The sequence below is a fragment of the Erpetoichthys calabaricus genome, chromosome 5 (genome assembly GCF_900747795.2).
Source record: "Erpetoichthys calabaricus chromosome 5, fErpCal1.3, whole genome shotgun sequence".
NCBI classification, from domain to species: domain Eukaryota; kingdom Metazoa; phylum Chordata; class Cladistia; order Polypteriformes; family Polypteridae; genus Erpetoichthys; species Erpetoichthys calabaricus.
In genome coordinates, this window is record NC_041398.2 from 211485674 (window position 1) to 211510755 (window position 25082).

The window sequence follows — 25082 nt, forward strand, 5'->3', positions numbered from 1 at the left end:
ACAGTTGTTATTTGCACTGAAATTTCAAGGGTGGTGGTTCAAAAAGACCAAGAATATAATAGACTTTTACTATATATAAGTCATTTGGGTGTAAACCAATGAACCAATTAGAGTAAATGTATTGATTGATTGACCCTGTATGTAAATTCAATAGTTTATAAAATGAACCTCTATTCTTTGTTACAGCATGGTCAGAATGATCAGAGAAACAAACTACTTTTGAAGAATGCTCCCTCTAAGGCATTTTTCCAAGGGGTAATTAAAAGATACAATGAACAGCTTTTCTCCTGCCTGAGAACTGATCTGACCTGTTAGAGGATGCTTCTTTCTTTAGTAAGACTAGGGGGCTTTGCCCCCTGCTCGCTTTGCTCGCCAAACAACCACCCCCGGCTTCAGCTACGCGCCAGCCATTTCACGTCTCTGCCGCTCACGTATGTGGATTTCACTTTCACCAAACAACAAATCTTTTAATTCTCACAGATATGCCTCTTCATTGAGAAGAAACACTACTTTTCTCTGATGGCAACACAAATTAGACGATCTACAAGTTTGCGACTTAAAGTTTAAATCTGAACAATATATTCGATCTCTTCTTGCTATTCCGTTATTTCACAGAGTAATAATTTTCGTTTGTTTGCACTAATGCAATCTTTACTAACATTTTTTTGAGACTTTCGAATTTTAGTCTCTAACCTGCTCTGCATGTGTATCTCACCAATGTTTTTGAATTCTTTATGAAGTTCTACTTTGTCATCTACTCTTTGACTTTTATTTACGGCTCCTTTTGCGTGGTTAAATCTCTTGGCACAAAGTCTCATCTCGCGGGACGTGAAAGTATCTCTCTGAAAAAGTCTCATTTTGTCCCAGGATGTTTTTATTATAATAGAAAGATGTTAAATTTCTACCACAGAGACCATATATAGCTCAGTCATACTTATGAACTGATATAAACTGCAAGTGAATTACATACAGCATCTGAGTTAGAGTCAGGCCACCAGACACTTTGGGGGCCTGGAGGAGGAACTGCTGAACTATTGATGATGAACAGATGATGCTGCTAAGGATTGCATGGCTTGGCGGGAGAAGTAAGGAGAGCTGGAAGGGTGCATAGGTGCCTACTAAGAAATTGTAGCTGCTTTAAAACAGGGCTAGTTAGTAACTAATTATTTTAACCATTATTTAGCCAATCACATATGTTTTAGTCCAAGCATATACAGCGGAGAAAATAAGTATTGAACATGTCAATGGTTTTCTCAGTAAATGTGTTTCTAATGGGGCTATTGACATGAAATTTTTACCAGATGTCGGTAACAACCCAAGTAATCCACACATAGAAAGAAATTAAAACAAATAAGTCCGTAAATTAAGTTATGTGTAATAAAGTGGAGTGACACTTTCAAAAGCATTGAAAAAGTATTGAACACATGAAGAAAAGGAGGTGCAAAAAGGCTTGGAAAGCTAGAAACTAGCTAGAAAGCAATCATGCCCCCTAGGAGTGCAAATTAATACCTGCTGGTTTAGTCCTAATTGACAGCCTATAAAAAGGTTTCTTATTACCAAGGTGTCACACAAGAAGCATCTCACGATGGGTAAAGGCAAAGAGCTCTCTCAAGACCTTTGCAACCTTATTATCGAAAAACATACTGATGGCATTGGTTACAGACGTATTTCTAAACTTCTGAATGTTCCAGTGAGCGCCGTTGGAGCCATAATCTGGAAGTGGAAAGAACAACATTCAGCATAAACCAACCACAACAAGGTGCACCTCGCAAGATTTCTGCAAAGAAAAGACGTGAAATTAGCAGGTACAGTTGTTTCAAAGATAACAGTAAGTAATGCACTAAAAGACCATGGCCTCTATAGACACTCACACTCGCAAGACTCCATTGCTGATGAAAAAGCATGTTGAAGCACTGTGGACACTTGAGGGTGCTGTTGCCCCGTGAAACCCAACAGACAGATGCTCTGGACACAAGTTTAAAAGCACTAAGAAGATTTTTAATCCTTTTCTTCAAAATAGTGCCTCCAAAGCACCACATCTACCAAACACACAACGAATAAACACAATAATTCTCCTCCTCTCTTCCCAGCAAGCTCTGTCACACTCCCTCCCAACTCCGGACTAGCTTGCTGGGTCTCCACCAGTCCTTTATATAGTCCTTGACCTGGAAGTGCTTCTGTCCTTCTGTCCATGTGACTCGTCAGCACTTCCATGTCAGCGGGAGAGGTGTATTTTTCTTCAGCTCGGAAGTACTTCTGTCCTTCTGTCCCTATAACTTGGGAGTACTTCCGGGCTATATGGGAAGCAGAAATCCCCGTGTCTCCCTGCAGCATCACCTGGTGGCACCCACGGTACCCAGCAGGGCTGTGAAGCCGAACTCCATATCCCATAATGCCCTGTGGGAATCCGGGGCACCATTATGCTACAGGGAAGTCGCCATCTAGTGTCCTGGGTGTGTCGGCCATCCATCACAGCGCGTTTAAAGTTTGCTGCACAACATTTGAATAAGCCAATGAAATACTGGGAGAATGTAGTCTGGTCAGATGAGACCAAAATTGAACTTGTTGGATGTCACTGCATACACCATGTTTGAAGGAGAAATGGCACTGCACACCACCCTAAAAACACCACACCGACAGTGAAATTTGGAGGTTGGGACATTATGGTGTTGGGCTGTTTTTCAGCATATGGTACTAGAAGACTTCATATACAGTAATTGAAGGAAGGATGAATGGAGAAATGTACTGGGACATCTTGATAAGAATCTACTGCCATCTACCAGGATGCGGAAGATGAAACGAAGGTGGACATTTCAGCAAGACAGTGATCCCAAAAACACAGCCAAGGAAACTCTCAATTGGTTTTAGAGAAAGAAAGCTGCTAGAATGGCCCAGTCAGACACCTGAGTTGAATCCAATTGAAAATCTATGGAAAGAACTGAAGATCAGAATTCATTGAAGAGGCCCCCGGAACCTTCAAGATTTGAAGACAATGTGTGTGGAAGAATGGGCTAAAATCACACCTAAGCAATGCATGCGACTAGTTTCTCCAAACAGGAGGCCTCGTCTTGAAGCTTTCATTACCAACAAAGGCTTTTCTACTAAGTATTTAAAATAAATTTCAGTAAGCGTGTTCAATACTTATGCCCTGTGTGATTCCACTTTTATTACACATAATGTATGGACTTATGTGTTTTGAGTTCTTAGTATGTGTGAATTACTTGGGTTGTTACCAACATCTGGTGAAAATGTCATGTCAATAGCCCGATTAGAAATATATTTACTGAGAAAAACGTTGACGTGTTCAATACTTATTTTCCCTGCTGTAAAACCTTCTGTATTAACTCTCAGCTCTCCAACCTATTTGGTGTGTCTCTTTGTGTACTTCCCCATCACAGAACAGAGCTCAAAGCACTTGTACCCCACTTTAAAAGGGATGCCAACCCAGTTCATATTTATAGTATTATATACTGTATTGATAACTGAAAGTTTCATTATTAAATTTAGAGCTGCATGACACAAACTTAAGCCCTCGGTAGAAATAGCCTTTAGGACATGTTTGGTTTTTTTTACACCACTTAAAAAAGAAAGAAAAATGGGCATTTTTTTTGTACCACAGTTCCCATACATTTTTTTTGGCTTAAAATTCACTTTTTAATAACGGCTGAATTTAAGTGTAAATAATAACATATAACTAGCACCATGTGTTCTACTCAAGACACTTTACAAAATGTTTTTGATCAGAAGCTGTTGTCTGAAGTTTTTTTTCCATGGGATGCCTTTAAAAATTTTTTACACACATGGGATGAATTTACACCATGGCATCCTGGCTATGAATAATCCTAAATGACAAGAATTTCCACAAGTTTCAAGTTTTACGTGCACCAAATAATCCCCTGCCTATTTTTGAATGGAAATTTGACCATCTTGTTTAATGAAATGACCACACAAATACGTGTTGCCAAAGAAAAGCTCATCTGTGATAGCAAGTGATTACAGATACCTTTAACAAAAGTCTAGTATTTTTTAGTAACCCAGAAATTAAAAGATCTGATTTGTGTTAGAAATATATCAACAATTGGAGCTACTGTATTTATATGGAGCATTATACTGTATACCTCAAATGCATTTTAAAAATTAGAAGTATAGTTTTTTGGCAGTTAGATGAATAGGAATAAATAAGATAGCCATTAAAAGAAAACATGCTATTGTGCATTAGGTTAAATGCTGTATTCAGCATCTCTACAAAGTATTCACCTCTTTGAACTTTTCAGTTTGTTATTCAACATTGAACCACCGCTGGTTTAATTTGTCTTTTTTGACATTAATCAACAGAAAATGATTCTTTAATTTCAAAGTGAAAATAGATAGATAGAACATTATTTGTCCGACCACCAAAAATACACACCACAACTACTAAGAAGAAGAAACATCTGACTTGGCCAAAGATGAAAAGATCAGTCACAGTAAAGGTATTATAAATGCATGTTGCTCTTGGTATGAAAGATCTCCAGCAGAGGTTCGGGACATACTTGCGCTTAAGAATTCTTTGGCTGAAAGTCCTCAGTGTTAGTGTGTCAGAGTGAAGATGTGCAGTGTGGTTCATAATGGCACTCAGTTTTGTCTTTTATTGTCTCCTCCTGTGTTACCTCCAGTGAGCCAACAGTACATACAATAACTGAGCCTGCCTTTTTAATTAGCTTGTTGTTTTGGTGGGTGTCTCTTAAAGAGATTTTATTAGCCCAACATACCACAGTACAAAAAAAGCACACCGGCCATCACAGAGTTGTAGAACATGTAAAGGATGTTACTACCCTCAATAAAGAAGCACAGTTGCTCTTTCTTATATAGTTCCTCTGTGTAACGAGACCAGTCCAGCCTGTTATTAATGTGGACGCCAAAGAACGTTAAGCAATGTACCCCATTATGCTATATAAATGTAATGAATTATTATTATTATTATTGTAGAATCATCTCAGAATTTCTGCAAGTGGCATGACATTTTGTTCTATTTACAGTCCAAGACAGACAGGATGAAGAGAAAAGGAGATGGGACTGTTATTGTGGTGCACCAGTGTTACTCAAATCCACATCAGACTTATTCTTTACTTTTCACTTTCAGGGTACAGTACATGGTGATGATGGGGTGTGTATTTCTGATTATCACATCAATAGACTTTGTGCAATTTAAAGATCACCCCTGAATTGTTTGAATTTTTTTAACAATATAATTGCATATTATCTCCACCTGTAAGAGTTGTGTTCTCCTGAAAAGTTCTGATGAGTTTCTTTATAGGGGTTGGCAAACTTTTCCATGAGAAGACCATTTAAAAATTTAAACCTTCAAGGGAAAGACCAGGGGCCTCATGTATATCGGTTTGCATAGAATTCACACTAAAACATGGGGTGTGGACAAAACTGGAAAGGTGTGTACACACAAAAAAAATCAGATGCATAAAACTGCGTAAGCAAAGTTCTATGCACCTTCCCTTTATAAATCCCAATCATCGTAAATTTTAATGCACATGCACGCATGTACAGCCCCACCCCGACTCCCAGAATTTCACCTATTTGAATATGCAAATCAATATAAATAGCACCTTGCATTCAGTATTTTTTTTTAAAGCTAATTGCAAAAGCACATGTAAAAATGAATTTCAGTGAATGCAAAATTGAGGTCCTGCTCAGTGAAGTGGAGGCAAGGAAAAATGTACTATTTGGTGACTTAAGCAGTGGTAACAAAAAATGGAAATTAATGGAGTGGCACAGCTTGGCAAAAGCACTCAAAAGTTCAAGTTCAGAAAGTCGTACAGTGCCCAAAACAAAAAAGAAGTGGTCAGATATCAAAGTCACCATGAAAAGGTGGGTTGGGGGGGAGAGAAAAAAGGTCTAAGTTGAGATTAAACTTTTATCTCAAAATTTCCACTTTAATCTCTAAGTTTATTTTGTCATTAAAGTAGAACATCAAGCTTCATCCTCAAATCAATGTTTAATTTACTAGAGTTTCTCAAACCCCATTGTAACTAAAGTAACACGTTAAATGCTTTGTATTTTAAGTGTTCCCCAACCCAGTCTTTCTTCTTCTTAATCAGGCCTTCTGTTACACCTACAGGAGTGAGCAGGCAGCGACCGCCACACAGAATACATTACACTCATGATATTACAGCTCTCTGAACATTTTAGAATACTAAGATGTACACTTGAAAAATTTTATGATGAAATGCACGAAAGCATGGATTAAATGGGAGGGCACAGTGTTGCAGCAGTAGCCCTGATGCTCCATCCAGGAATTGTTCCTAACTCCCACATAATGTTTCCTGGGATGGGCGCGACCCTGGATAGCAGTACTGCCTCTGTCAAACCTACCAAACCCCAATTTCTGTTCTTCCTTTTTCTTTCTCCATGTAACCAATCACCACACAATAAGTGTAATAAATGTAAGCTTAGAACACTGATTCTTCAAAACTTTTAAGGAACATTGAAAAATCTTTGTTATACCTATTTATTTATTACATTCATCCATCTAGGGTGGCGCCAGTCCTAGCAAACATCGAGGGAGAGGCAACAACAATCCCTGGACAGGGCACCAGCTCATCACAGGATGGATACAACATACACATACACTAGTAGCATCACCAAATCCCTTAACTTGCAGTGCTTTGGAAGGAAACCAAAGAACAAGGAGTAAACTCACCAAGAAAACATACAAACTCCAGGCAGAGGACACCAGGAATGTGTTTCCCTTACTGTGAGGCAGCTCACAGTCCCACCGTGCCCGCTCATGTTTAATTATTAACAGTTTACATTATTTAAATGAAGATAACCGTTTATCTGTAAAATGTAATATACATAATTTAATGCATGCTCCAAGAGGATAGCTCTTGGAAATCTAAATTGACTTAGAAACCAGTCATCATCATCATCATCTGTAAATACATGCTCTCTTCTAATTTTTCCATTTGCAATGTCTTCTAACAACTCTAAAGCAGCTACAGTATTTGGAATAGTTTGGCCATTCTTTGCAGCACTTATATTGTTACAGGATGATTACAATTAAGTGTTTTAAATTTGTAAACAACATGCAATTTATTTCGGTGTATTTGATAAAGCCCACATCATAGATACAAATCTAAAAAGAAAGGGAAGCGACACAAACAGCTGGACTGCCTTGACACTGGGTGTGGCCTGTTTGCGAAACCAAGCAGAAACATGTGTACACGCATGGTGCGAGTCTACTATGGAAATGTGCTTGGATTTACACCAAGTTTAGTTTTTACACATCTCGAAGAGAGTGTGGAAATGGGCGTGCGCAACATTTTTGTGTCTCTACTGTATTGCTATCTGACCTTGCCATTGTCTCATCTTTAGAGACTTAGTAAAAAGTAAAGAATATATAATATTGTATTCTAATCATATATTTGTCATATAATAACAATACATGTGTTTTTTTTTATTACTTACTTATTATAGCCTAATTTTGTTTTTCTTTTGTTATAACTATTTTTTGACATCTTGTAAAGCAATTACTCTGTATGAAAATGTGCTATTGAAACATGTTGTTGATTGCAAGAAGCTATTGGGAAGAAAGGTTTTCCTTTGAGCTTTTGGAGAAAACAGACTACATTGATGATTTCAAATGGTCTGCAAATTTACACTAGTTCTTTTTCGTCATATTATGTCATACAGATGTACCTTCTGGAGAACATGATATTTTAGGTTAGTAGTGAGTTAAAAATTAACAGGATCGACTGGATGTTGTTTCACTTCCCTTCTTTTAAATGAACATGGAATTTTAAATGTGTGTATAGACAAAGGCCAGTCATTCACATTTTGCTAACACTTGCCATGTTAGAGAAGCATTTGATATTAATGCTTCATAATTAGCAACACTTACTTCCACACAAAAATAAATAAATGTGTAAACTGCATCACAGAATGGTCACTGTAGACGGCAGTGTTGGAACCTCAATTTGTGAGCACAAAAAATGTCTTGAAAAAATGTTTTTATATAAAGGGTTTATTGGCAGCCAAACATATAGGAAATAACATTTACATAAACTATAAAAATCACTGTTTTTAAAGGGAAATATTTGCATGGATGTGTTATTCATGTCACGTTGGAAGTGGAGTAGGTATTAATATAATTATTACTGCAAAAATATGATCAAGTGCAATGTGCTGTCTTTTAAATATAATCTGAACTGATTCCTTTTAAAGTTAAATCTATACAAAGCAGAAAAGATGTAAGATTTTTAAAAATAATTCTAACACATCAGAGCATTTTACTAAAACTTGAGTTTTTAATACACATTTAATTCAGCCACAAACATTCCTGCAGTATGAAAAAAGAGCATCTAATTCAGTAGAGAAAAAAATGGCATTAAGGGGACAATGTCTGCAGATTTTCAGTGCAGACACTTTTTTCATGACAAACTTCTGCCTTCTGTTGAAATACTTGCTTAATTACACTTGTTCTCCTGAAGACATGTCACATTTGGAGGCTAACTGCAATGAAAATCTACAGATGCTAGGATCTGCTACAGCTGTCCACCACTGCTTTAATCGGCTTTCTTTTTCATTGGTTTTACTTTTTTTGCGATTCCAAGCAAAATTTTTCAAAGGCTTCTTCCATCTCCGGGTCCATTTCTTCTTCATCTTCAAAATACCTGTAAACAAGAAGAAAGGTTTTCAGGACACAATACTCCACGTCAAAGCAAACCAAAAAGATAAAAAAAATGCTCTAGAAACTTTCACACAGATTTCGTATCGCACATAGATTCAAAGTAATATTTGCATGACAAACAGAGTATTAACTATCTAAACACATTTTTTCTAAAATCCTGATCAGTTTAACCCACAAGTTTGGTTTGTTTTGATAGATGTGAAATTTTCCTTGTAACTCCATTAGAAATAGCATGTGAAAGCCAGGTACCTTAAATCATAATTAGTAAATCATGTGGAGCACTGACTTTACTGCAAGAATTTGTTGTCTTTACCTTCTGACAGACAAAAAAGTACAATAAATACAGTAAAAAATAACTTACATTTTAGCACTTGGAACATACAAATAATTTATTGCCAGCAAACAGTCAGCACTTAAAAATGTGGCTGCACATTTATTTAATGCTCATTATTGGGAGGACCTAAACCAGGTCTTCAATGTTCTAAAAAACAGTAATAAAACTGATCCTTTAGAATAATGTCAATTAAATAGTGATCTACCTACACAAGGACATCAGTGGAAATATTAAAAAAACTGTGCATTTAATGTAAAAGCCAGGCAACATTTCTTCACAATCATCATAAGAATGTGGAATAAATAGCAGTCATACAGTTGAAGCAAAAAAAACGTGACAATTATTTTTAAAAAAAAACAATTATCTGGGTGAGATACTGGGGCAACCTAGCTCTCAGCAAACCAAACTAGCTTGATAAATTAGTCTCCTCTTATTTATGACACTTCTTATTGGATTGTGTGCATTAAAACATCTTTATATTGGCACTAGTAGTATCTTCTCTCACCTCATTCTAATGATTAACATAACTGTAAAGTCTGAAATAGTATAAATTCAATGTTAACTTATCATTCAAGACAAAGAGTGGGGCTACATGTACAATCTACTTGATTCCATTGCATGGTTAATTTGAACTTCAAGAAACTGTTTCCAAATGTCAACTAAATAAATGAACGTAACATAGCACAGTCTTTACTGATTAACAAACCACTATATCCACACAGGAAAGCTCACAGTACCTTTTAGTGAATAACAGATGCATTTTGTAAGATTTAAATAAATGTATCCATTTATTCATTTTCTGAGACTTTTCACTCCTCCACAATGTGCCTTTTATAATTTCTGCAGGCTAGCAGACAGGAGTGTGACCTACTTTTAAAATGTAAAGATTTTTTTAATGAAATGTTTCACACATTTCCATTTCTGAACTCTGGCATCTGGCAATTTTTAAAGTTTTCTTTGATGACTTGGGTCCTTTCATAGCTGTAAGTACTGGTAAAAACATACAAAGAGCAAATATGCTCTGGCAGTCTGACAAGAACGTGTAGATTTATTTACAAAAGCAGGCTGTTTTAAAAACTTGTAATGTGAGTTCAGCCTAAACGGGGTGAAAACAACAAATAAAACAGGAGCTGAACGAAGGCAATCAAATGCGTTAAAACATCTCAGTCCAAACTAAGATAAGAACTTTAGAACAACTGTGATGAGAACAGGTCATTCAACCCTACAAGCTTGTTCTCCTTAAGCTAAATTGACTAAAATAAGTTGAGTTTTTACAATTTTTACTCTCTACAACACTACCTGGTAATTTATTTAGTATGTCTATGGTTCTTTGTGTAAAAATAACTTTCTATGATTTGTGCAAAAATAGTTTTCAAAAGTGTCCCTGTTTTGTTGTTTACATAGTAACAGCTGGGAACAACTATATCAATTCCTTTCATAATTTTAAACACTTCATTCATGTCACCATCAATCAAGTCACTTCGTTAATCTCAGTTTGCTTAAATTGAAAAGGTCCAACTCATCTCTTCTCATATTTCTTAGTCCTGGAATAAGCTAAGTCGCTCTTCTCTGGGCTTTCTCTACTGCTACTATATCTACTTGGTGATAATGGAGACCATAACTGCACACAATACTGCAGGAGGTACTTCACTATTGAGTTATATAGCTTAAGCATAACCTCCCTTGACTTGTACCCTACACATCATGATATATCCATCCATCCTATTAGACTTCTCGATCATTTCAGCATACTCCCTTGATGTACATAGTGATGACTCCATTATGACTTGTATGCTTGATAAAAACATTTCCCAGATAATAGGTAAAGAGATCAGCATATTGTACATGTGGTATTTTAACTTGCATTCACAACTGGTACATCTGTTTACATCTATGGTTTATAGTTTAAACTGAGACAGCATTTGATACTGAATGTTTAAATCCATACACTGCCAGATTAGGAATTTTATTAAAAGCTCAGTTCTAATAAAAATAACAAACCCTACATTCAATCTGGTTGATTTATTAGTAACCAGCTATTTAACAAAACACACGCACCCATCATTTCCTCCATGAGCATCTGTACCATTCTCCTCAAAATAAGCAGCAAAGAAATCTTCCTGGTCAAGCATTTCTTGATATTTTTCAGAATACTCTGGTATAAACAAATTAATAATGATTAATACATTTTTTATAGTCTCACCAAAGCAGATAATGTCTTACAGGCAGTCTTTTAAAGAGTGTATTTTAAGATATAATATAGATAATACATAGAAATGCTTTAAAAAAGATATATATTGGATAAAAATGAGTATTAAAACATTTTAGATTTAAATGTCTCAGCAAACCTGGGTCTGCAGCAGTAAAAGGAACACCTTCTTCAGTGTAAAACGTGGGCTCATTCTAGTCAAAGGGGAAAAGTAAATACACATGAGATACAGGTCAGACCTGCTTTCTGTACAAGTTGCAATCCATCTGGATAGCTTCTTTTACTTTTGAAAAACACTCATTTTTTTGTATTGTGTTCACTTTATTTAAATAATTTCTTAATAAAAGTATAATTTCTTGATAGGTAGCTGATGAGCTTAATAAAAAAATCTTAAATTGCTTAATTCAGTTAAATTCCTAAAGTAAATCACCAAGGCTATGCAGCCACTATTTATTTTATTACAGGACTTATGCTTTGAATACATAAAAACAGATACAAGTATAGGAGTAATCACCATGAAATAGTTTGGATCATTCTCTGGAGTAGCTTCACTATATGATGCTGCACATTGTACTCGCCCCCAACCACTGGATCTCAATTCCACCAAGTTCATTAGCATATTTCTTACATCCCTAGAAGACAAGAATTACAAATAACCACAAATTTGCATTACACATAAAATACATCTAAAGCTTGACACTGAAGTACTTTATATAACATGTTTACACATTCCACAACATTTTAGCCAAATGTAAATACAATCTGTGACAATCTTTTTATAAGATAAAGTGGGAGAAAACTTGTATGGTGGTAAAATTGCTGCTTCATCTGTAATTGCACAATATACCTAGACGTGATTTGCAGCCCTAGTACAAGGCAGAACCATTTTAAAAGTGAGGGCAGATATGCAGAAAAAAAGGCAGAAAATTTTGTGACATGAAAACACGGACAAGAAAAAGCACGAAATAAACATTTTTACTGGGTACCAAGAAAGAAGCACTTTGAAAGCACAATGTTTCTTCTGAAGTAAGAAATTAGAGGCAATTCAATGTAAAATCTGCTTACAAGTGGTGACTGATCACATTGGTTATATTAGCAGCAGAAAGCTAATATTAGATTTTACATATAGTAAAAATGCCTTCAGGCATTCAGTATTTAGTATCATATTGGAAAACCTACTATTTGTTAGTTTTCCTACCTGCTGGATGTTGCATCAAGAATACTTGTTTTAATTCTTTGAATTAGGTCATCCATATGCGATTTTTTTTTGGCTGCCCATGCGTCTTCTAAAGTAGAGCCAGTTAACTGCGAAGAAAAAAAAGTACATAAAAACTGTGGAAATATATGAAACAATGTTGAACCATAGAAAGGAAACATGCAGTTAAATGTAATCTAAAACAGTACAGCTATAAATACATTAACTGGCAGTTAATAACTTTTTAAAATTCAGTGCCCATATATTTACTGATTAATATAAGTTTGGTATGTTTCAAGTCAAAGTTATTTCTTCACAAACATTTTTGCATATGTATATATAGGTATTTGCCACTCAAAATTGTGTCCTAAGGTGATGTGTTTTCAAATATTTAAAAAAATAGAGAGGCAGTCCTGGGTCTTTACAATTAATTCTATTGAGCACAGGGCATAAACATAAAAACTTACTGAATATGTTAATTTTTTCAAGCCAATACAGTTGTAGAGTACTGACCTGTGTCTTGAGATTAAACACACATTGTAAAATAGCTTATACACATTATTTTTAAACGAAAACACACCAATATTATCAAATTCAGCCATTTTAAAAGAAGACTAGCTGTGCATACTCAGTGTTTGATTTCTTTCCCTTTAACCTTTCAGCTCCCTGAGACATGGTTTCCTCTTGAAAGACAAAATCACAGTGGCTTTGTTTTGATTCACTTCCGTATTTATTAGAGACTAGCAAAATACCCGCGCTTCGCAGCGGAGAAATAGTGTGTTAAAGAGGTTATGAAAAAAAAAAAGGAAACATTTTAAAAATAACGTAACATGATTGTCAATGTAATTGTGTTGTCATTGTTATAAGGGTTGCTGTCTTTTATATATAGAGAGAGAGATAAAGACACACACACAGAAACATATATATACATATACATATATATACATATCTACATATACATATATATACATATCTACATATACACATATCTACATATATAGACATATACACATCCACAGAGATATATATATATATAGATAGATATATATATAATAGTATATATATATATAGATGGGTGTGTATGTATATGTGTGTGTGTATGGTGTGTGTATATATATATGTTGATATGTGTATATATATAGATCGATATATAGATAGATAGAGAGATAGATAGAGATATATACACATATCAACAGATATATATACACACATACATAAACACACACATATACATACACACACATTATATATATATATATATATATATATATATATATATATATATATATATATATATATATATATACGTAATACATATACATATACACACAGAGACACATATATATACATAAATATTTACATATCTACATATATACACATCTACATATATATATACACATATATATACATATCTATATATATATATATATATATATATATATATATATATATATATATATATATATATATATATCTAGACATACATACATAGATAGATTGACACATATATATATATACATATCTACATATATATATATGTAATTGTGTTGTCATTGTTATGAGTGTTGCTGTCATATATATATATATATATATATATATATATATATAGCAAAATACCCGTGCTTCGCAGCGGAGAAGTACTGTGTTACAGAGGTTATGAAAAAGTAAAGGAAAATTTTAAAATGACATATGTATATGTATATGTATATATATATATATATATATATATATATATATATATATATATATATATATATATATGACAGCAACACTCATAACAATGACAACACAATTACATTGACAATCATGTTACGTTATTTTTAAAATGTTTCCTTTACTTTTTCATAACCTCTTTAACACAGTACTTCTCCGCTGCGAAGCGCGGGTATTTTGCTAGTATATATATATATATATATATATATATATAAAAGACAGCAACAGTTATAACAATGACAACACAATTACATTGACAATCATGTTACGTTATTTTTAAAATGTTTCCTTTTTTTTTCATAACCTCTTTAACACAGTACTTCTCCGCTGCGAAGCGCGGGTATTTTGCTAGTATATATATATATATATATATATATATATATATATACACACATATACACACATACATGCAGTTTTAATAACACAGAAATCAATATAAACATTAACATCATTATCATATGAGAAAATGAAGTAATATATAAGAAGCACATTTCATATAAATATAAATTATTAAATAGTAAAATCTTCTTCTGTAATTTGCTACCGTGGCAATTTGTGTGTCTGTCCAGGATTTTAAATGACCTGTAGCTCGCAAACCGTTTCACCTATACACTTGAAATGTGGTACACATATAGTACGTCACGTCTACTATCCGCTTTATGGGTGATGATTGTTTTACTCTTTTTATCTTTATTTTATTTTATTGTAGAATCAACTCCTATCTGCGCACAGCAGGGCAGCCGTGGGCGGATGCGTATGGTGTATTCACTCCATGTTATCGTGCATTGCGCTGTCAGTGGTATTTTGATAAAAGAATTTGAACAACATATAAGAAGCGTATAAATTATTAAACAGTAAAACATTAACATTTAAGAAGTAAAGTTACATTAAGTACTACTGCAGTGCCTTCGGGTATACCTCATTTTTTGTTTGCCCATTACATGCTTAAATGTATACATTTTTTGGTGCACCTACCCGAGAACACGCGACATATAACCGAGCGTGGGAGAAGCATGGATTTTAAACACGCGTTGAGTTCATCTGCTGGTCTCCCTCGTGGAATAACTGGTAATGTTTGACTAAAATCTACAGCGAGTAAAACGACATTACCTCCTATTTTTTTTTTTACGATCTCTGAGATCTTGCTTTTTTCGGTTCAAGGCTTCATAAGCTCTTTTATGTTGTATGGTGTACTTATCCCAAACCATCATCTTTGAATGTTGCAAGACTTTCGCATTGTATGTAGATCAGGGTAATTACATTCATTGCATTCCTAGTCTGAATCACAATCTGAGTGTATGGGTGGTTACCTGGCACTGTAGGGTTGCCACCCGTCCTTTAAAATACGGAATCGTGCCGCGTTTGAGAATGAAATTGCGCGTCCCGTTTTGAATCAATACTGGACGGGATTTATCCCGTATTTTTTTTATCATTTTTTTTTTAAAGCAGCGTCTCATGCAAATCATCCCACACGCATTTTATGAAGATGCCTCCTTTCCTACTTTTGATTGGGTAATACTTGATGTCATCGTTAGTTTGATTGGTCTTTTTAACTGTCCAGTGAGGAGGGCGTGTCTTTTAAGTACAGTCTGCAAAGTGTTGGCACTGAGATGTGGCGTCAGCGCCAAAGTTGAAGCCCCTAACGTTGCGGTCAGCAAGTCGGCTAACATCCGCCATGTGCCGTCTTTCAGTTGCGAGAAGCAGATCATAGAATGGTTGAAACTGTTGCCCCTAACGTTGCGCCACGGCGTGTGGTTTGTTTATACCTCGTGTCTTCTCATTAAACTTTTATCTCGTGAATATGTTATTGCAATCCGCAGCAGGAGCGTTTCTATAAACTTAATTTAAACTTACGCTTTACACCGTGCTTTGTTTCCCTTATGAACATGCTTGTATGCTTAACTCGCTCCGTTCTCAATTGTTTAATTAATTTTTTGCTCTTCGCTGTTTGCGGCTCTTCCTCCATTTCCCCCTACTTCGTTCTTTTATCTCGCGAATATGTTATTGCAATCCTTAATGGGAGCGTTTCAATAAACTGATTGAAAATAGTTTTGCATTTACCTTTTTAGTAAAAGGCGAGCTTTTAAGCCTGAGAAATCACCCCGTAAATGCACACGTTTAATTGCACATGTGTTAATATGTATGGTTACACAGTATTAAAAGACAGTGAACAACGTCAGTTACCTTTGTTCCCGCGTTTGATAAAAGGTGAGCTTTTAAGCCTGAGAAATCACCCCGTAAATGCACACGTTTAATTGCACATGTGTTAATATGTATGCTTACACAGTATTAAAAGACAGTCAAAAATTAACGTCATTTACCTTCGTTCCCGCGTGTGACTCGTGCTGTAAATCTGTTCCTTGTTTTTAGTTCACGTGATTACGTAGGAGGCGTGATGACGCGATATGTGACTCCGCCTCCTCCATTACAGTGTATGGACAAAAAATATGTTCCAGTTATGACCATTAAGCTTTGAATTTCGAAATGAAACCTGCCTAACTTTTGTAAGTAAGCTGTAAGGAATGAGCCTGCCAAATTTCAGCCTTCCACCTACACGGGAAGTTGGAGAATTAGTGATGAGTTAGTCAGTCAGTGAGTGAGTGAGTCAGTGAGGGCTTTGCCTTTTATTAGTATAGATGTACGATATATCAGGAACTGTATTGTTATCGGCCGATGTTCATTAAAAATGACGAAATCGATATCGGTCAGATGTGTACATTTTAACCGATACAGCCAACCGATATAATTCAGGCTTGTCAACAAGAATGCCCTTTATATGACCCGAATCATTATGCATCAAGATTTCAACATCACAAGTTTTTATTAATGGCTGTGGTTAGTACAGGTGGTTGTCCTGTTTATCTTTACCACAAATCTGGTCAACCTAATAATAATTTATTATTTTGTTTATTATAATATAGGTAAATGTTTGAAAATTTTTTTTTCCAGCTGAATAACTATATCAGCGAGCCCCCTATCTCCTGAAATAACTGCACCCTCCAGTATTGGAAAAGCAATGCAGCCTGTTTCCCAACCTTGGTCAAGGCAGAGATCAAGTACCTATTGGCACCTTGTACCAGTGTAGACAGTGAACGCCTTTTTTCAGTTGTGTCAAATATTGTGAATGAAAAGAGAAACAGGCTTACTGGTGAAAAGGCAGACATGCTTCTTTTTGTTAAGAAAAACCTACCACTTGTACTTTTAAAGAAGCCAACTTAAGCCCAGGGTTACTGGCCTCATTGTACCCTTTATTTTAGTTTTACTTAAAGTAATATAGTTCTGATTATAGCACAATGAATATGCATTCAGTTTGTTAATATACCCAATGCCATGTTATGTAATGGTATGGTGTCTTGATGTGCTTAAGTTACTCAGAATGTGTAGATTTTTGTACATAACCTGGAGTAGTTTTTCTAAAGAGATGAGCCATATCTTGCTCTTTTTCCCCCACATAAAGTACTGACTGCTTATATAGCAAAGAAGTGCATAAAATTCAGCAAGTTAATAAAAAGTTAATCTCTGTTTTACATGCTACTGTTGTTTCTTTGATAATGCATAATATATTTTCAGCATACGTAAAACATTCATACCTGAATTAAAAAAAAAAAAATATCGGCCATCGGTTATCGGTATTGGCAAAGATGGACAAAAACATATCGGTATTGCCCAGAATTTTCATATCAGTGCATCACTAGTATTTTTGCAAGAACTCACGCAAGTGAGCAAAAAACATATTGTTACCTTGACAGAAACAGTACCAGGAATATGAGATAATTTCTCGATCTCTTTTGTTGTCACAAATGTGCTGGAAACACAGAAGGCATGTTTCTTTTTTGTTTTTTTTGCCCCATTGTAGAACACCAGGACTGGCTATGTATATTTTAAGGTGTATAGAAAATGCTTAAGTTTAGAACACAATTTACTGTCGAAAATGCATATATACCATGTTTGTAAAGAAATAACTGACATTAAAAGTAAAAAACGTATTCTTTAACACATAAACTGAATTAATAACTTCATATTGAAGATTTTGTGTTTTAGGAAATAGGTGAGCTTATTTCTGGCTCTAAAAGTCATGTCAGGCTAGCAGTACTTTGCTCTGGATTCTCATAACTCTTTGCATGAAGAAGTCCTTTCTGGTTTCCTTGTTACTTATATAGTGCACTGAGCATGGGAAAAGTGCTATATAAATAAAATGCATTATTATTATTATTAAATGCACTTGCTCTGTCCTCAAGTATGTCATTTTACTATTTAACTGAAAAAATGCTGCCAAGTCAATTTTATCAATACGTTTGATAATTGTGAAGGCCTCAATTAGATGCCTACACAGCCTTCTCTGGACTAGACTAAACAAGCTTAATTATCATAGCTTGTTAGCACAGGACTTGTCCTTTACTCCTGGGATGTAATTGGTTGCTTTTCTCAGCACAACGTCTGATGCTGTTTTGTCCTTTTTGTAACAAGGTCACCAGAAATTCACTGCAAATGTGGTCCCACTTGCACATATGCAAACTGAACATATCAACAGGGACCCCATATCATTTTCGCAGGCTACTTACTGTAGATTATTTATAAATATAAGAAGGACAAAGCTAATGTTACTTTTGTTTGTGTGTGGCACTTTGCACTTTTCCAAATTAAACAACATTTTCCAGTTGTTCATGTGGCTCTAAAGATGGTCTAACTAGTTGTTTTTGCTGCCTCCAGAGTATTTACTTTTGCTTTAGTTTTAGAGTCATCTGACAATTTCACAAGTTTACTGTAAATCATATAAGTAACTCTCTGCACTCTTTGTCTCCAGCCACTAAACCATCTTGAACTCTAGTTTTATAATTTGCCAGTGAATACAATGGCTTCTGATTTTAAAATGTATCTTTAATGCAGAACTACAGTATATCAAAGACTTTTTGAAAGTCTAAGAAAAAAATATACCATATATTTCTTTTCTATACTACTCTGGCAGCTTGTACAAAAAGTTTTAACAGACCGGTTTTACACATCCCACCTCTATCTCTCCTGAACCTATGCTGGCTGTTACTTAGTATATTATATTCAAATAAATAATCCTACTTCTGATTATAGTTTCAATAGTTTTGCATGTAATAGAACTAAGGCTTATTTGTCTGTAATTTAATGGGATCTATTTTTGTCCTTTTCTGTAGACTGCAGTCATATTTGCAACTTCCATTCATCAAGGTACTTCACCCACATAATGCTAAATGAAGGTTTATGAATAATGTCTAAGTACCTGAAGAACATTTCACACTTTTGTTTTAAAATAAGTAATCTCAGAAATTGTCTAGGTTTAATTTTTTTTTTATTTCTTATAGAAAGATCCTTTCAGTTGTAACCTTTTGGTAATGTGTTTATTTGTCCATCTGGCCATTTCTTTAGTCTTCTCATTTTATTTGTTTTTCAGAGCATATATATGTTGAACCTGAATAAGAATGTCTTTTAAGTGATCCCATCTACTGTCATCAGTCAGTCATTGTCCAACCTGCTATATCCTATCACAGAGTCACGGGGTCTGCTGGTCTGCAGGCAACACAGGGTGCAAGGCAGGAACAAACCCCCGGGCAGGGCACCAGCCCACCGTAAGGCACACACACACACACACACACACCCACACTAGGGACAATTTAGGATCACCAATGCACCTAACCAGCATGTCTTTGGACTGTGGGAGGAAACTGGAGCACCCGGAGGAAACCCACAAAGACACGGGGAAAACATGCAAACTCCACACAGGGAGGACCCGGGAAGCGAACCCAGGTCTCCTTACTGCGAGGCAGCAGCGCTACCACTGCACCACCGTGCCACCCTCCCATCTACTGTTTATAGTTAAAAGAGCCATTTTCTAACTAATATAGCATCTACTCTTCATAAAGTCTGATATCCATTTGGTGTGTTTTCAATGATGTTTCCAGATTTAACCATGTTGTGATCCCTTTTGCTTAAATTTGACAATAATGTTTGTTTTTTCAATTCTATTTTTATCTTATTAAAAGATCTAGAGATGTGTTACACTCTGTTAGTCTTGAAAACAATTGGATGAAAAAACAGCCATCTTCCATGAGTGCCATTTTAGTTTTCGTTTCAGTATTTATAAGAAGGGCACTCCAATCAGTGCCAGAAAACTTTAAACTCCAATATGATTACCACATCTTACATATCATATATACATATATATATCACACAATTGTTTGATTATTGTTTGAATCTTCATTTGTCAGCCTGTAGCAAACTCAAATCATTAAATCTCTGGACATCTTTACTAACTTAATCCATAATGGTTATGACAAGTTCCCTTGTTTTGTGTTAGTCTTTATAGACTATATATTTTTAAAAATAGCACACAATGCTCCTTTATTAAGGATACTATTTATTTAAAATTGTTTTTTAGCTCTTTCAATAATGTAATGTACTTCAACATTTGTTTCTACTTTTCTTATCTGTGTTCTTTTATTTATGATAATTATCAAGATATAAATACATACAATGTTGGGTAAACTCAGTCCTCAGTCACCTTTTCAGTTGAGCAAAATGCATAAGGCACTGATTTTGAGGCTGTCAAGTAATAAACCAAACATCTGCTAGAAAAAAAAGATAAATGTGCTTACAAGTCTTTCAAATATTTTAAAAAAATAACACAAACATGGCTTCCACTGATATTACCGGTCTATTCAGTGAACTTTGTTATTTAAAACAAATTTCCTATATTACCTTTAAGAGTTTTACTGCACAAATTAAATTGCTATCCACTGGATTAGACAGAAGTGCCTTTAACAATTCTTGAAGACCATCTAGTAGAATATCAGCTCGAACAATATGCCCTCCTGACCCTTTGATCTGTATAAAAGATAAGAAAAAAATACTTGTGACGGAACTTCTGTTTCTATGTGGCAAAAAATCCCCCAAGAATAAAAAAAAGTAATAACGCTGATTAATACTTTATTCCTATGGCAAGTTACCAACAAGTTATAATTTACTGGATGTATAAAATTTGAAGGTTTACAGCTTTAAGTGTGAAATTACTAAAAAGAAAACACTAAAAAGAGATGAATACTAAACATTTCAAATAAAATTCATTTTTAATAATAATGCATATATTCAAACTACAGATGAAATACATAAAATGTGTAATAATATTTAAAAGAAGTAATTACTTGCTAGGTATTCCATAATCATGCTGAAGATCCCCAACACCCTCCCCATATACGGTACAAACAAAACATACAGAATTCTATATAAGCAGAGGATCTGTAAATGAATGGCTTGAACATGGCTACCCAATTAGTCGAGGATGGGATGTCTAATTAGTTAATGTGTTTTTAAGATGCTTAACTGATAATGCTATACTAACCAATTCTCATTTTCACAGAAACTACAGTAGATGCAGTACATAAATCAAATTGTTTTCAAAATATAGCCAAGTTGATCCAAATTTCCACAATCCCATAATATGACATTAGGTTGATAGGCAACTTTAAACTGACTTGTTTGTGAGCAAGTGAGGGTGTGCAAAACGGAGTTCCTAAAAGTGGAATAAACCAAATTGTTTTTGATTTGGACTGTTGTCCATTTGCAAACTGTAGGCAATTCTTAGTGCAGTTCAAAACAGTTGCATAAAATATATTGATGTGGCAAAGTTATATTAACCAGAATCACGATGCCAGTCTTACCTCCAAATTAAGATACAGCTCTCCCAGAAAAAGAACAAATGAATGAAATTTTTTTCTAACACTTTCATCTCCATGTACTGCTTCATTTCTTTTTTCATATTCTTTTTGACACCTTTAGTTGGAAAGAAAAAATACATTATATATTTAAACATGTGTAATTAAGTAATTCATTAAATGTGCAGCAAAAACACCATCTATCCATGTATGATTGCTATCACATGGAATCAATGTACAAGGACACTTTTAAAAAGTGAAATAACAGCCTATTCATAGGAGTTTGAACAACTTGCCTGAATAGGCATAGTTATTAATACACTGAACTATAAGTTATTATGTTTAAGGCCAGCACGTTATTGAATGTGATCTACTGAGAATCACTTTGAAAATGGCAGCACATCTCTAAACAAAGTCAACATAGAGGTATTTCTGCATGCCAAGGGCACAACCCCCAAGTGACTTCTATCTCTTTGAAAAAGCAGTTGGGTACTGTGATTTGCAATGGAAGGTGCAAAGTGCTACAACAACATTTCTGTAGCACTTTGGTATCAATTTTATCTGGGCAGAAATAGGCAAGGTTGGTTTGCCTACATTAGCTCAATATCCCCTGTGCACCACAGTCATTAGCCTACAACTCTGCTGATCATTTAATGAAATGCCATCGTTAATGTCCACTCCCACTATATGAAACACCAAAAAAACTTCACCTACATTAGATTAATGGTTGAAATTTTTCTCATATTTTAAAACTCAGCAAAAATAGCATAACTTAACATTTTACAACACTACATATAAAATAATGTGATTTAACTCATTTCCTAGCTATTTAATTAATACTCAAAATCAGAAAATTAAAAATACAAATTCAAATAAAAGAATAAATCTTTACAACCCATTAAACCTTAATAGGATCACACACAGATTCTGCCTTTGACGTTTTTTTCTCATTTGTGGAATAATTTTTAACTCCATAATCCTTTCTTCTTCATAACCTTTTATCATGCAATGTTTGTCAGGTTGTTTTCCCTCATTTAGCATTACGAGGTAAGTGAAAACTATCTGCACTCTCTTGGTAACCATTTTGGCAGCTTGGTCAAAACATTCACTCATATTTATTAGTAACACTATTTTCCTTGCTTTTTATTCAATACTAGCCATCCCCCGTGGCTCCACCGCTTGGGAGTGAAACAGGACAGTGAGTAGGGCCCTGGCCGGCTCCCTAATCCTGATGTCACGCTTCCCACTCCCCTTGGCCCGCAGCCTCTGTCTCGGGTTAGCGCGAATATATCATTCCTGCAAGTGAATTATGATTCTTAGCACGATGAGAGAAGTCGCAAAATTAACCAGAATGTTCAAGCAAATTATAGAAAAAAACCCGATCTAAATCCGTTAACTAGTTCTCTCGTTCACTAGCTAAGCAGAGGTAACAAATGCCCCAAGGCTGGCGAGTGAGTGAGGAGGGCCCCGCACCCCTCCCCTCAGCCTGCTACATCTTTCTTGGATTCGAGCAAATAAGCGAACTACGATACATAGCGTAATGAGAGAAGTCGCAAAATCAGCCAGAATGTTCAAGCAAATTATAGAAAAAAACCCGATCTAAATCTGTTAAGTAGTTCTCTTGTGAAAAGCGGACAGACATACAGAGAGACAGACAGATTCTGGATTTTATATATACAGAGATAAACACATCTTTTGTTTCTTATTATTCCTATTTATGTTCATCAAGAAGAATCAACTGCTTAATAATTTTGTAAAAGACATGCTTATCTGCAGTAAAATACAGGATCTAAAAATTCTTACTTGCATAATGCACAACATTAAGGGAAGGAAAGCATTTAAAGACAACCTTTCTCATTACACACACCTGTGCGTTCATATACATTGTCAACATAAGCTAAATGCCGAAAATTATCCAATGTTTGTCTTAGCTTCAGGTTCTGCCTTTGTATGTCCCATCCATCCATCCATCCATTTTCCAACACGCTGAACCCGAACACAGGGTCACGGGGGTCTGCTGGAGCCAATCCCAGCCAACACAGGGCGCAAGGCAGGAACCAATCCCGGGCAGGGTGCCAACCCACCGCAGGACACACACAAACACACCCACACACCAAGCACACACTAGGGCCAATTTAGAATCGCCAATCCACCTAACCAGCATGTCTTTGGATTGTGGGAGGAAACCGGAGCGCCCGGAGGAAACCCACGCAGACACGGGGAGAACATGCAAACTCCACGCAGGGAGGACCCGGGAAGTGAACCCAGGTCCCCCAGGTCTCCCCACTGCGAGGCAGCAGCGCTACCCACTGCGCCCCTTGTATGTCCCTCTAAGTTTTTTTAAATTATTTATACAGAAACGTTTACATTAATTTATCTTTCTGTTGCTTTTATTTTTATGCATCAAGTATTATCAGTCCATTTCTGACATGATTCAGCTCTAATTCCAAGCTTCATAGTTGGTGGGCCACAATAGGTATCCCTTCTTCAACACTATATTCAACTTTTGTACACAGTATTTTTTGCACTGTACAAATGAACAGGTTTAGATGTGTGTATTTTTACTTGTTTTTTTTTTTTTATTCCAGTATAGAAATTTTACAAACTACAATATTAATGCCGCTTATGCAGCAGCAGACCCAGCAGCAGGCACAGAATATTACTGGTGATAAAGAGCTAACCCAGATGCATCTTCTGAAAATGGACATATAGATGGAATATGACCGTGATCTACATAGTATTTGCAAAATTTAATATAGGTAAAAAGAAAGATGATTTTTGTCACTGTGTTTTGTATGTTTAGCTTGAACTAGTGTATTCTAACTCATCAATTTAATACATTTTGCCCTTTTAACCATGTTAGGTCATGTAAATAAAAGCTGGCATAGGATTTTGTTTGCTTTCTGTTAAACTACCTTAACAAAACCTTTTTTTATATCTGTTACTGAGTAAGTATTGACTTTTATAACAAAATCAAGATGTACATTATATTTTTTAAACCAACATAATTAATAATAGTATTCATTGAGTGTATCAAGTTTACTAAAATGGATGATTGTATGCCAAGGTGGTAAAAATTCTGCAGCACAACATAAATCATCAATAGCATCTAGGGAAAGATGTTGGATCTATGGAAAGATCTAGGGAAAGCTGTTCATACACTGGTTTGGAAAAAGACTTTCCAGTTAACCTATCGTATGTGTCTTTGAGAATGTGTATGTGTGTATAAAATATTATATATATATGTATACAGTATATATATTTATTTA

The 25082-nt window shown here is 35.2% G+C and overlaps 1 protein-coding gene across 1 annotated transcript in view; it reads right to left on the reverse strand.

The window, feature by feature from the left end:
• Nucleotides 1–8288: 8288 nt before the first annotated feature.
• Nucleotides 8289–25082, reverse strand: part of paip1 (poly(A) binding protein interacting protein 1) — a 44796-nt gene continuing 28002 nt past the window's right edge. Inside the window, exons 5-11 of the mRNA XM_028802487.2 lie at nucleotides 21820–21931; nucleotides 20861–20986; nucleotides 12425–12531; nucleotides 11741–11858; nucleotides 11366–11420; nucleotides 11076–11172; nucleotides 8289–8666 (exon numbers count right to left, since the gene is read on the reverse strand). Of these exons, the coding sequence (XP_028658320.1) occupies nucleotides 8585–8666; nucleotides 11076–11172; nucleotides 11366–11420; nucleotides 11741–11858; nucleotides 12425–12531; nucleotides 20861–20986; nucleotides 21820–21931 (697 nt within the window). The 3' untranslated portion in view covers nucleotides 8289–8584. The remainder of the gene's footprint in view (nucleotides 8667–11075; nucleotides 11173–11365; nucleotides 11421–11740; nucleotides 11859–12424; nucleotides 12532–20860; nucleotides 20987–21819; nucleotides 21932–25082) is intronic.